The 14,485-nt window shown below is 42.9% G+C and overlaps 1 protein-coding gene across 1 annotated transcript in view; it reads right to left on the minus strand.

The window, feature by feature from the left end:
* Positions 1–11,528, minus strand: part of THBS4 (thrombospondin 4) — a 49,975-nt gene extending 38,447 nt beyond the window's left edge. The window contains exons 1-2 of the mRNA XM_032628969.1: positions 11,255–11,528; positions 5,712–5,915 (exon numbers count right to left, since the gene is read on the minus strand). Coding sequence (XP_032484860.1) covers positions 5,712–5,915; positions 11,255–11,342 — 292 coding nt within the window. The 5' untranslated portion in view covers positions 11,343–11,528. The remainder of the gene's footprint in view (positions 1–5,711; positions 5,916–11,254) is intronic.
* Positions 11,529–14,485: the final 2,957 nt, after the last annotated feature.

Consider the following 14,485-nt stretch of genomic DNA (forward strand, 5'->3'; position numbering starts at 1 on the left):
CATTCATTCAGCAAACATTTCTGAGCAACTACTAAGTGCCAGGCACTGTGCTCAACATTGCTTGGTTCTTTGTATTTTTTTTTTTTTTTTTTTTTTTGCGGTACGTGGGCCTCTCACTGTTGTGGCCTCTCCCACTGCGGAGCACAGGCTCTGGACGCGCAGGCTCAGCGGCCATGGCTCACGGGCCCAGCCGCTCCGCAGCATGTGGGATCTTCCCAGACCGGGGCACGAAGCCTTGTCCCCTGCATCGGCAGGCGGACTCTCAACCACTGCGCCACCAGGGAAGCCCCATTGCTTGGTTCTTAACGTTGTTGACTAGGATGCTTAGGATGGGCCTTCCACATCCTGGGTGTCTACAATTTACTTTTCATTCCTAGAGGATGGATTTACATTTATTATTGTTAAATTGAATCTGATGGTGGCCTATTGTGTGTCAGCCAGGTAGGACCTTGCAAATCTTGACAACGGCATCTGACACGTTCAACTGTTTTTTCCAGCTCTGTGCCAACTGCAAACATGTTAAAATACTATGTTTCCACCTAAGTCACTGATATGTTGAAAAGTTCAATGCCCAAGACAGAGCCTTGTCAAAAACCACTAGATACTTTGCTATAAGGCAATTTACCAACTCCTAACAGTACTATTTATCTAGTTTATTCTTTTTTTATATTATTCAGAAAGGTATAATGAGTGACTTCATAAAATTCATTAAAAAATTTGGCAGGATTTATTTTTAGTAAACCTATTTGCCTTCAAATAATCCCAGCTTTCTTTTCCAGGAAATCCCCCAATGCATGAATAAAACAGTACAACCCTCTGAAGGTTTGTCCTAAAGTCCACGAAAATTCTTTCCACTTTCTGTATATCATCATTTTAAAACTGAGTTCATTCAAGGGTACCTCATAAGAGTACTGTGAAAGTTAAAAGGGAAAATGAGCGTTGAGCCTTTAGCATGGCCCTGGTTCATTGTAATGGCTCCATAAATAAATATTATTATAAGCGTTTGAGGCACCTCATTTTTTCCCGTTCATTATTTGGTTTAGAACTCTAACTTTTTTTTTTTTTGGCCTCTCCATGCAGCTTGCGAGATCTTAGTTCCCCCAGCACGGACTGAACCCGGGCCCTTGGCAGTGAAAGCTCAGAGTCCTAACCACTGGCCAGCCAGGGAATTCCAGAATTCTAACTTTTAAACTCTTCCATCTCTTTCAACTGTATCTCTCATTAGCCTGCAGGTTTCAGAACTACTCTGAACCATTTGACTTCTCCTGTCATAGGATGAGGAGCCTCTCTCCAGTCATTACTGCTAATTCTTGGAGTTCCCTTCATTTCCACAGCATCAAGTTGTTTTTCTGAGGCTCTCAAATTAAGGCTAAAGAAGCGGTCCTCTCATGCTTTTTCTGAAAGGTGAAGCTTTCACTAAGGTAAGCCAAGAGTTCACCGACTCATCATTTTTGGAAGACAGTTGCCTAAATAATAGAAAGGTGTCTCTGTCTCTCACTATCTATCTAATCTATCTAATATAGTAACCTGAAGTTTTTTATTGAGCTTCAGACTCTAAGTTACTATACTTTATGTAAGTCAGTTCTTGCAATCAACCTGGGAGGTAGCTGTTATCATCCCCACTTTAGAGATAGTAAATCGATGCTCAGGGGGATTCAGAGATGCATTCATGGTGACACAGCTCCTGAGACCTTTAATTGTGACTCAAACTCAGGATACTAACTGGAAAGTTGTCTCTATGCCAGATTCAAGAAAATCACCAACAATATCTTCTACCCAGCTAGGTGGTTTCTATAGAATGCTTATTTCTATACCACTGTATTACTAATAATCTGATAGAGCACTTCTATCAGAAATACTACCTGTATCACTTTTACGTCCTCAACCAAATGGTCTTCAACATTCATTCATTCAAAAAGTGATTCCGAGCCAGGCCTATTGTGTGACATTGTATACATCTAGAATTTCCACAACAATGTTTTTTTTTTTTTTTTAAACAAAGCTACTCTTCTCAGCCTCCATTTATTCTATCCAGTCTCTTCATGAGCCACTTCTATGTACAGGGCACTGTGCTATGTGCTGCAGTATACACAAAGGTGAGTTAAGGGATGCCCAGTCCCTGCCTTAGGGGAGCTTATAACCTACTGGAGAAAAGACCTCCAAGTAATTCAAATACAAGGCAAGCGAACAGTAGCACCTTCTGTGGAGGTACAAAGTCATATAAAGAAAGGTGTCAGGAGGAGCTGGAGATGTGTCTTACGTGTGTAGGATTTCAGTCACTTGAGGTGGTGCAGGGCATGCACCAGGGGGAGCAGAGGGCAAGAGCAAAAGGACAGAGAAGGAGCGACAGCATGGGTGCATCCAGGGAACAGCAGTTAGTCCATCCAGCTGAAGCACAGGCTGCACGGACAGTTGGAAGGACAGATAAACTGGAAAGGCCGGTTGGGAGTCAGGCAATAGAAAGCCCTAAATGCCCAGCCTGGGCAATTGCACCTTATTCAGTTTGGGATCGGAAGCCACTACAGGTCTCTGCAGTCAGGCATAACTAGATCCATGTTATGCTTTACGAACAGTAACGAGGCGACCATGGTAGGATGCCTTGGAGAGTGAGAGGGCAGAAACAGAAAGCTCAGTGGCAAACTCATTCTTTGCAGTCTTCATGGAATACACTTTAGTTTCTCGTAGGAGCTCGTCAGAGGCCCAGACAACCAAATCCTCTCTTCGATTCCATCTGTGCAGTCACCCTCTCCCAAACCATAACCTTTAATAGAGGGAAAGATGTGTCCTATTTCCTACTCTGGTGCTTTAAGTCATGAGAGATACATCTTGATTTCTTGTTTCGCTGTTTTCCATGCAAAGCAACAGAAGACAAGATCAGCTGAGGCTTGTCAGTTGAATAACGGACTGGGGTTCACCTTTCAGGAAGATGCTTTCCCCCCACCCTCCACAAATCATGGCAGGTGTGCATGGCCCCCTGAACGGTCAGGTCACTGAAGATGGTCTCTTGCTCTTTGTAACTCCCCTGCTCAACCAGTCCCTGCTTCACCTACTCCCTACTCACATGAAAGTGCTTGCCCCCTGCTCCAGCAACCGCTTCTTCTAATCCTTAGGCCAGAACGCCTCCACCTGCTAGTTTATTAAAGGGAAACTTCTGCCCTCATGATGGCGGTTAACCTGAGGGGCTGTGAGGGATGTGCCCCGGCTGCCGGTTTCCCTGGTAACTGACGAGCCAACCTGACGTCAATTCCCCCATACGTGGTAGCCTCCTTCTCCTCCGAGTAGCAAAGATCGCTGCCATGTCCCGCCTGCTGTCTGCTCTATACAGTGGGATGTCGCTCCAGGACCTTTTGCTGCAGACATGTGAGATCCCCTGTCCAATAAACTGTTGATGTCTCTGTCACTGTTCTGGGCTCTTCTTTTGGCCTCGAGGCCTGCAGGGTGCAGCCCAGCACCGCCACTGAACACCTCAATGGGGAGTCACAAACACATGCTGCATCTTTTTCTGGACCTGATGGACCCAGTGACTTCTTTCTTGTTCCAGTCACAATGGGCTGCTGCTCCTTCCTAGAACTTTCAGATTCACAAGGGATGGCAAATCTCTGTCCTTTTTCCTATTGCTCCAGGGAATCTTCTCTGTGTCAAATTCTTCAACCCTAATACTGTTATAAATTCCTCTTTTTTCTGAGAATTGTCATCTCTGTATTCTTTTAGGACTCCTTTTAAAAAATATTTTTTCTAAGAGCTTTTTATCTCTTCTAGTAGGTTGGCAGGTGGAAAGGTGTTCAATCCTTTCCTGTTTTTTTCCTCCTTTAACATGGAGATCAGCTGGTATTAACAGCTGACTCACATGACTGGTGATTCTTCAAAGGAAACGCACTTAACAACCCCCTTCCCTATCCATCTACCTGCCCATGTACTTAGCATTACCCTGGCTTCTATAGAGTGAACAGAAAGCATCAGCTCGGGGGAAGTTGCTTGGTTTTCTACAATGGCCAATTTAGAAATAGAGGGCGAGATTCAGAGAGAGTGAAAAGCTAGAAGCAGAGTTTTTGGCTCTATAGAGGGCCTTTTAGCCACTAAGCTGAGCGAGCTAAAAGAAAAACCTTCCAGTGCATCTAAAATAATTTAGTGAGAAGCTACTGTCCTTTAGATGAAGAAGGGTGGCTTTTATAGATGATAAACTGAGTAGCTGGGTTCTTAGACAATGAGCTGTTCCTTCAAGAGATGTGAGGCAAAATGGGGTTGTCAGAATCAAGGCAGAGAGATGGGTGAAATTACCTCCCATCAGGGCTGAAGGCGGGGCAAAGGGAGCAGGAATGGTTGAAACATCTGCTAAATCATGAATCATGTCCCCAACTCCCTTCATTGTCTGAAACTTCACCTCAGCCCCTGAGAGGCCATGAGGAACAGACAGAGAAAGCAGACTTGTGAGTGAGATGGAAGGAGGGAGGGAGGATATTGGAATTTGACACAAAAGGAGGGGTTAAAAGCCCATTCCTTCTTGCTTTTAACTCTATAGTCCTACGAATGCTAAGAATTAGGAATTTCTTTCAGCTCCCAACACCTGCAGCTTTAAGTGTTCAATCACAATTAGAATCTCAGAGAGTTTGAAGCACTAGAAATATCTATTTTGTAGAGCAAACAAATAAAAAATCTCGCCGGAAGGACCAGTCCTTTTTTAAAAGCATGAGCAGCATGGACACGTATCTGTCACATTCCTCAATAAGCAGGAACAGGTGTTGTCCCCAGGGCATGGGTGGAAGAGAAGGAGATGAAAAAATAGTGACCTTTTCCTTGGAAGTCATTTCTTAGTACATGTAGGAACTCAATTTGACAGTGAAACATTTGACAGCAGAGGGAACAAACAAGTGACAGACCTGTGTAAATCGGCACAAAACAGGTAGAAAAGAGAGCTGTTCATTTCGTTCTACCACTGAGATATATTCTCTCCATCAAGTCCGGGAGGTGCTTGCAGAGCTAGGAGTTAGGTCTGCTAAGCCACATGCTTCTAAGGGAGCACAAGAATGGTGTGAGTGGCTATTACAGGCTGAATGTGTGTGTTCCCCTCAAATTCATATGTTGAAGCCCGAACCCTCGATATGGTGGTATTAGAAAGTGGGCCTTTGGGAGGTAATTAGGTTTAGATTAGGTCATGAGGGTGGGACCCCCATGACGGCATTAGTGTCCTTACAAGAAAAGGAAGACAGAGCTCACTCTCTTTCTCTGCACCAGCACACACCGAGGAAAGGCCATATGAGGACACAGTGAGAGGGTGGCTGTCTACAAGCCAGGACCCAGGCTCTCATCAAGAACCAAATCTGCTGGCACCTTGACCTTGGACTTACCAGCCTCCAGTACTGTGGGAAATAAACATCTGTTGCTTAAGCCACCCAGTCTATGGTATTTGTTATAGCAGCTCAAGCTGACTAACAGAGTGGCCAAACGGTCCTGGGTCCTGTCCCTTCCAGAACTGGATCCAGAATAACATGAGGATCAGACAACGTCAAAGGGCATTTTTGTTGCAAGCTATTCTTCCTTCTTTCTCTCGATATCAACTCACCCTCCCTGTACAGGTAAGTGCACAATCAGAGGAATTTGGTATTGAAAACTGAAATCAATGGTGGATGGAACCATCTGAAGGAAAGTAGACCCCAAATCCTGGAACAGGCAGAGAGGATTTTTAAGAAAATTATTTCTATAAATCTCCTTACCTTTGTTCAAGCGTCCCATCACAGTAAACTCAAAATACTTGCTGTCGTCAGCTGAAGAGTAAAGTCCGAAGATGGTGGCTGAACTTTTCGTCTGCAGCTTGAAGGTGGAGATCACATAGAGCTCGTTCAGGGTGGGGTCTGTCAGGACTGGCTGCAGGACACCTGGGTTCAGCCTCTGGCTGGCGGATGGGAGGAGGTCAAAGACTGCGGAGAATGGGGAGAAAGGAACAATCAGTGAAAGGTTTAACTTTGGGGCAAACACGTTTTTTGAGGGGAGACAATTTGGCAGTAAGCTATGAAGTAAACTGATACTGTAATCATTTTTCCACATTGTCAAACTCGCCGGTTCTTCCTCATCACTCTTACAGCGGCTGGACATTTGAACCAGAAGAAATAGAGCACAATATTCATCACAAGCTTATAGCCCCCAAGAGAAGACAAACTTTGCAAACCCCAAATTGCATTTCGGCTGAAGAAGTGGCTCTGAAAATGCCCACTAGGGAGAGGCTAGTATAAAGGCTAAAAGCCCTTATACTAAAGGCTTAACGTATAAGGTGTGGGGGACGCAGGTAACAGCGTCCAAGTCACTGTTTTTCTTACGGCCCCTAGTAGTGAATTTCTGCCTTGGGGTCCCTCATGTGCCTCTTGGACCGGAGCCCGTTGTCTTTTCCTGGCCAGTGATAAGTGACACAGGGAATATGCAGCAGAAAGCAGGGGTATGGTAGGAGATACACTGTTAACAAAACAGTTTGCTACCTTTGTGAGACCAAAGTGTTCCCTTTGTGCATTTACAGTGCCCCAGTGTTTCTCTGTTAAGAAACCCCGATGTGGGAACAAAACAAAACCATACAACGTGGTTTCTATTTCTTGATTGTAACCTCACTGATAGAGTTGGTCTACAAAAACTAGAACCTGCATGTATATTTGTGTAAGTTGCTTTTGATCGAGTCAGCAGCACCTTCTCTCAAATTTTAAGAAAGCTATGAGAGAGTATGTCCAGTTAATTTAAAAGGCAAAGGCCAAATTTGGGTAATACTCATTAGAAGTTACTTAGTATTTTTCTTGGTTTATGCAAATATCGTTTGGACAATTCCATAGCCTGCAGGAACTTCAGGCTCCAGAGCTGTCTCCTGGATACAATAATCTGGTTACTAAAAAGGGTCACAGTATCCATAATTTATAAAGAGCTCTTACAAATCAATAAAATAAGCATCCTAATAGAAAAATGGGTAAGTAACATGAAAAGGCAATTTACAGAAAAAGAGTTACAATGGCAAATAAGTATATATATAAGTGTTCATATGGTTAATTAATGATGAAGGAATTGCTAACTTAAGCAACGAGGTATTATTTTCACCATCAAATTGGAAAAACAATAAATACAGTAATACCCAACTGTTGGTGAGGATTCAGGAAGATGGGTACTCATATACTGGTGGGTAAGATTTAAACTGGTATAAACACTTTGAAGCCAGTTTAAATAGCAATATCAAAGGCCCTAAGACACATATGCTCTTTGATTTAGCGTTGCTACAAAAGGAATTTATCTTAAGAAAATAATGGATGATATGGTAATTTATTTAGGAGATTCACCACCAGTGTTGATTCTAGAATTTCTATTTAGGAAGGAGTTATGTGAAAATCTAATTGGAAGAGGTGGGAAACCTGAATCTTTGCTGGCAGAGCACTTTGTCTCTTCTTAACAGAGACAGAAAGGCTTGACAGAGATTACAGGGATTTCAGCCCTCCGAAGCCATCCTGTGGCATTGCAAATGTTCAACAAATTATTTACAGTATGAAAACACTGGAAACTAAGTGTCCTACATTAGAGCCCTGCATAAATAAATTTTGGTCCACCCAAAAAGAGAAATACTGTATATTAAATTACTATATATTAAAAAGGGTAATGCAGCTGAATACTTAGATATGGGAAAAAAGCTCATGATATATTAAGTGGAGACAGATGATAAAATTACATGTATAACATGATCCCATTTGAAATATGTATTTGCCCAGAAAAAGATTTGAAAAACAATATGACAAAATGCTAACAAGAATAGTAGCTATCTCTGGGTTGAATAATTATACATTTTTAATTTCATTTGCTTTTACTTATCCAATTTTCTTTTCTTTCTTTTTTTTTTTACAATGAACAGGTGTTGCTTTTGTAAGAAAAACTAGTTATAAAACAAACAGGCAAAAGCCTAGTTTAAAAGACGATATGTCTTCAGATTGGATCTGTATTGTTTCTTTCATGTGTATCAAGAACCTTATACAATAATGATTTTAATACTAGCAGTGCTGGAAAGCAGAATATCTATTATGTTCTTTCTAGCATCCCACATTCCCCAAACATGAGGACTGCTGCCAACTGTACTTCAAAAGGGGCACAGAATTTTTAAATTTCTAGAGAACTGGAAACTTTACATTTCCACCAGTGGGAGCAAAGGGAAATAAGGCAATATATTTAAAAGTTCCATTCAGGACAAGACATCTTCAGGAAAGAGATGTGTGTTTAAAAGTATGGGAACTGCATGCAAAACTAAACTCTTGGTATTCCTGATTTTTGCTTTGACCATGATTACGTCATAATTCAGCTGAAACTAAATTTACCGCATTTCAATCTGTATGGTTCCTCTAATCCACTGGCTTCACTCTCAAGAGGCCAAGTTGGGATTAGTTAGTAATGAGTTTGGAGAGTGTTTTGAAAAGGCAATGAGACACCACAAATTTCTACTAATGTTATGACGCTTTAGTAATAGCGCCACGACCTTCTAGTGTTACAGGTGAAATTACTGCTACCAATGAGCTCAACCATCACTGTATGAAAATTGAATACTTACCAATAAGACTAGCAAGGCAGCTCAGAGGAAAAAGGAGATAAATTATTCAGCTGAGCTGAAAACTGCAAACTAATCAACTCAATAAAGAATCTATCAGAAACTTGACTTAATCAGATCATCTACAGCAATTAAATTAACCAGGTAATTTAGGTATAGCCTGATTTCAAGTCTCCATAAAACAGGCAGCTCTGTCCAAGAAGCAAAATCCATACCTGCAACACACCATGAAGTTGTGTGTTCAAACATCAAGAATTCATATAACACAAAATATTACACCCACGAATTCAAACCTGTTAAATAATGTTTGCAATAAGAAAACTCTTGAACTGTGTCAAAAAGCTTCCTTTCTGACACCAAAAGCAAAGGCAACAAAAGCAAAAGTAAACAAGTGGAACTACATCAAACTAAAAAGCTTCTGCACAGCGAAGGAAACCAATGAAATGAAAAGGCAACCTATGGAATGGGAGAAGACATCTGCAAATCACATCTCTGAAAAGGGGTTCATATCCAAAATATATAAAAAAACTCATACAACTCAATAGCAAAAACAAACAAAACAACAAAAAATCACAACCAAACATATTTAAAAGTGGGCAGAAAATCTGAAAAAACATTTTTCCAAAGGAGATAGACAGATGGCCAACATATACATGAAAAGATGCCCAACATCACGAATCATGAGGGAAACGCAAATCGAAACCACAATGAGATATCACCTGACACCAGTTAGAATGGCTCTTAGCAAAAAGACAGGAAACAGCAAGTGTTGGTGAGGAGGTGGGAAAAAGGGAACCCTTGTACACCATTGGTGGAAATGTAAGTTGGGTCAGCTACTATGGAAAACAGTATGAAGGTTCCTCAAAAAATTTAAAATAGAACTACCTTATATGATCCAGCAATCCCACTCCTGGGTATTTAGCCAAAGAAAACAAAACCATTTACTCCAAAAGATATATGGAGTTATTCATCACAGCACTATTTACAATAGCCAAGATATGAAAACAACCTGTGTCTATCAACGGATAAATGAATAAAGAAAATGTGATACACACACAATAGAATATTATTCAGTCATAAAAAGGAAGGAAATCTTGCCCTTTATGACAATATGGATGGATTTTGAGGGCATTATGTAAGTGTAATTAAGACAGACAAATGCTATATGGTCTCACTTATATGTGGAATCTTAAAAACAAAAACAAACAAGAAAGGACAAGCTCATAGACACAGAGAACAGACTGATGGTTGCCAGAAGTGGGGTAGTAGTGGTGGGGGTGAAATGGGTGGAAGACGTCAAAAGGTACAAGCTTCCAGTTATAAATAAGCCATGGGGATGTAATGTACAGCATGGTGACTATAGTTAATAGTACTGTATTGCACGTTTGAAAGTTGCTAAGAGAATAAATGTTAAAAGTTCTCATCACAAGAAAAAAATCTGTAGTCATGTGTGGCAGTGGATGTTAACTGGACTTACTGTGGTGATCATTTTGCAATGTATACAACGATCAAATCATTATGTTGTACACCTGAAACTAATATAACATTATATGCCAATTATACATTAATTTTTATAAAAGGCTTCCTTTCTTACCTTCCTAGAAGCAAGGTCACAATGAATAAATACTATAAAGTACAGCATTTTAAACATTTCAGCCCAAACGAAAAGCAGTTTCACTACCCCCTGAAAACACAATTCTGGTTGCCTGGTCTGGAATCAAAATGAGTTATCTGGTGAAATGCAAAGTTTAAATGGGTAGTTACTGCAGTGGGAGGGGAAGGGAATGGAGAGCACCAGCACAGACTTTCTTCATTCTGCCTTCCTTGAATTAGCAATTTTTACTTCAAGTTGTGCGTCTCTTCCAGCTTTATTACCTTAGTCAGTAAAAATTAACCCCAGGCATCAATTCAAACAGATGAAGGTCATCACTGGATAGCCAGTTAAAGCCCTAAGATGTTTTCTTGCTTAAATAATTTCTTCCTTTTTGTCTTTCCAAAATTCTGTTTAAGCTTAAGTGCTTTCTGCCCAACAGTTCTTTTCACCCCATCTCGCAAAGGGGTTTGAAGACTGATCATCCAGGTGGCTTTTCAAATTATTCATCAACTTATTAACCTCTTTGTAGAGAAAGACCCATTTCTCAGCCTTCCAGTTCAATTTACCTCAACAATCAAGAGACCAAGCCAACTCCCAAAGGAGGTTTTGAGGTCCCAACAAAGTTGGAGCAGAAAAAGGCGAGTGGCAGGGCAATACAGCCATACTGCACCTTTCTTGAGGATATCAGCCTCAGACCACCTGGTGGGAACATCGCTCCTGCCGCGTCGAAGGATTTAGGATGCTGGGCTGAGTGGAGGGCCGGCCAGAGAGAGCCGCGAGGGACGGAATGCGGATTTCGCCCAACTTCAAACAGAACGTGTTCGAGGTCTAGGGCCGCGCCATAAGATTGGAAACCCCACGTCTTTGACTAGCCTGAAAATAAGTTTTGCATCCCCCAAACTATTGTATAGGGAATTGGTCTCATCGCTGGATAATCGAATCTCCGAAAATTCTAATCTTTATCGTTTCCAATCACAATAAAAAACAGAGAGGGGCCGAGCCGCGCGCGGAGCTGGTCCCTCCGTTCGCCCAAGTGGACCGCGGAACGGCGGGCTCCGTGACCGAGGGACCCTGGCCCGTGGCTCCCGCCCCGGCTCGCTCCCACTTACCCTGGGGGGTAGCCTGGGCGCTGGCCCCCAGCCACGGCTGCAGGGCCAGGTGCAGCAGGAGCAAAGCGGCTCCGCGCGGGGCCAGCATGTTGGCTTTTCCTGCTCCCCGCGGGCGCTCGGGACTCACGGCTCCGCGGGCCCTGCCTGGGAGGGCGGTCGGCGCGGGGCCCCTCGGTCGGGCTTCGAACGCGCAGCGCAGGTGAGGCGAGCGCGGCGTCCGGGCTGCCGTCGGGGGCGGTGCTCGCGTCCCGGCGCCGCGGAGCTGAGTGCGCGGGCTGCTGGGCAGGGCGCTTTATGGTCTGGCTGGCCGGGGTGGGGGAGGGCCGAGGCCGGGGCGGCCTACTTGGCTGGGATCCCCTTTGGCCGGGAAGTATGGGGGCGGCCGGAGCGGGGAGCGTGGGCGGCAGAGAGAGAGGCGTGAGCTTCGGGACTGGGGACGGGAAGGAGCCCTGGGCCGACCCGGTCCTGGGTGGGTGGGCGTAGTCGCCGGGCCCGCACGGACGAGGGGGTTAGGAGGATGCCAAGTGCAAGGATGAGCAGTCGCGGGGCTGGTGAGAAAGTGAGGACACGCAGGACAGAGAAGAAGGAGAAGAGCGGGGCAAAGGAGGAAGAAAGTGACACTGACCCGCTAGCTTTGGGCACCATCCATCCCCCACCTCTTCTTTTCTAAACAGAAGAACATCGTTTGGTCAGGCTCATAACGCCCATCTTGGGTTCCCTTCCCAACGAGCCCTGAAGGCTCTCCGGGAACTTCTGCCTCCTAAGGTGGTCCGGAGAACAACTGGTTTCTTTTATTTCTTCAAGCTTTTCTTGAATACTTTAAATGATGAATATTTTCCCCATCAAGTTTTGAGACGTGAACGGTGAATGTTTCAAAGTTTTTGAGTTTTCAATGGAAATAAAACACATCTCAAGGAATCCATCCAGACAGAACCATTTATAAGATGGCAGTGTTTTATGGAGAATTTTTCAGTCAGGTTTCCAAACACTCTGCCCACTTCTGTTCCGCCTTCCCAAAAGATTCCAAGTGACAGTTTAAAGCTATGGGAGTAGGACCTAAAAGAGAGGGAAGGAACATAAGGAATTAGTCTTCCTCCTAGGCAAAGCTCCCTAAAAATAATGTGGATTAATTAGAGGAAAAAATATTTCAGAACAATGGCAACCTTTTTCCTCTTAAACAATCTTGACTAATGGAGAAAATCCAGCAAAGTATTTATATCCCTATCTTTAAATCTCAAAGAATTCCATTTCAAAGTTTAAGAAGCTATCTGCCATAAACTGGAAGATTAACTCATCTTCTTATTCCCAAACTGTGCTAGAATAACCCCTCACCAATTATGATTCCACTCACAGCTAATGACCTGAAAATTTGTGAGCTATATTCAGAGCTCCTTTCTATTTGGGGTCTAACATAGTTCTAATCCAGGCTTCATTTAAGGCCGCATTGCACTAAGTCTCTGTATGGAGTGGGTCACCATATGTCTACATATAAGAGAGCACTGAAGAGACAAAGGGCACATGTTTCCAGCAATGTGACTGTACACTAGTGAGATGGATTAGACTCGAGAATCTTCAAGTCACCAAACGGTGTCCTCAGGAGTGGCCTGGGTTGGAGGGAGCTCCAGGCCCCCAACTTCTACTTTAAGCACAATGGCTCTGCTTGTATATGTTTTATGCAACGGACTTTGGAGTAAGTAGGACTAAGTTATTTGGAAGGCAGATGCCTTTTTTTTTTAAGTCATCTTTGTTTAGTCATCTTTGTCAGGCATCCCCAAACCCTAGCAAATTCCCAACAAAAGAGCTTGCACAGGTAGGCACACAATAAATTTTGGTTGAAACTGGATGACTACTAAGTGTACCTGAGCAACAAAAGAATCAAATGACTTTCTGCTAGCCTAATAGAACTTACAATTTAGTTTTGTTTTTAAAGAGACTGCATTTTTATGAGGCTATTCTTTGGGGAACCTCAGTCAGCTTTTTCTTCATGTTCTCAGAATCAAGAGGAAATTTGATTACAATAAAATTCATTAAATTGGCTGTGAAATATATGGTAAAGGAGGTGAAAGAGTTAATCTGTGTCTTTTCTGTGCCACCTCATTAAAATATCTGTTGTTAACACTTACACTGCATTTTAATTTATTTTAATAATGTACTAATTTATTTAAATTTTCCCCAATATCAGACTGAGCTCTTTAGCACTATCTCATTTATTTTCATAGTCCTAATTCCAAGTACAGTGCTAACACTTGATAGTAAGTAGCTCACTGAATTTACTTTCCTTCTCTTGGTACTGTAAAGCAGGGTAAGAGGTTGTGATATGTTAGTGATCCATTCGTGCCGTAGATTGCAAAAATGGCCCCAAAGCTTCACTGTTGTCTATATATCTTTTGCTTTCCAGCTGTAGCCCTAGGCTTGGCCATGTAGTTTTCTTGGTCAATAAGAATTTAGCAAAACTCCTACAAGCAGAAGTAAAAAACATACGTGTGTGATTGGATTTGCTTACTTTTCCACCTCTGCCTTTGCCATGATAGTGTGGCTGTGCTAGCCTGTTGGAGGACGAGACATGGAGCAGAGCTGAGGCACCACAGTCACCCTAAGTAAAGCCAGCTGAGATCTGCTCACAGCTGACTCACACACGTGAATAGGTTCAGGCAAGATCAGCAGAGCTGTCTTGTTGACTCTAGCCATGAGAGGAACAAACGTTTATTTTTTAAAATGTATTTATTTAATAAATGTATGTATGTATGTATGTATTTATTTATGGCTGCATTGGGTCTTTGCTGCTGCACGCGGGCTTTCTCTAGTTGTGGCGAGCGGGGGCTATTCTTCATTGCGGTGCGGGGGCTTCTCATTGTGGGGGCTTCTCTCATTGCAGAGCACGGGCTTCAGTAGTTGTGGTGCATGGGCTCAGTAGTTGTGGCTCGTGGGCTCTAGAGCGCAGGCTCAGTAGTTGTGGTGCACAGGCTTGTTGCTCCGCGGCATGTGGGATCTTCCCGGACCAGAGATCGAACTCATGTCCCCTGCATTGGCAGGTGGACTCTTAACCACTGTGCCACCAGGGAAGTCCCTATTTATTTATTTTAAACATTTATTTTTATATGCCATTAAGATTTGGGGGTTGTTTACTATGTAACATTATTGTCACATTACGATCTTATTGTAGCAAATTATATACTAGGTTCTGTGCCATTTCTAATTATTGTAACACAGAGTATGCCCCATTTTTGATGT

This window comes from Phocoena sinus, chromosome 3, assembly GCF_008692025.1.
Source record: "Phocoena sinus isolate mPhoSin1 chromosome 3, mPhoSin1.pri, whole genome shotgun sequence".
Classification (NCBI taxonomy): Eukaryota; Metazoa; Chordata; class Mammalia; order Artiodactyla; family Phocoenidae; genus Phocoena; species Phocoena sinus.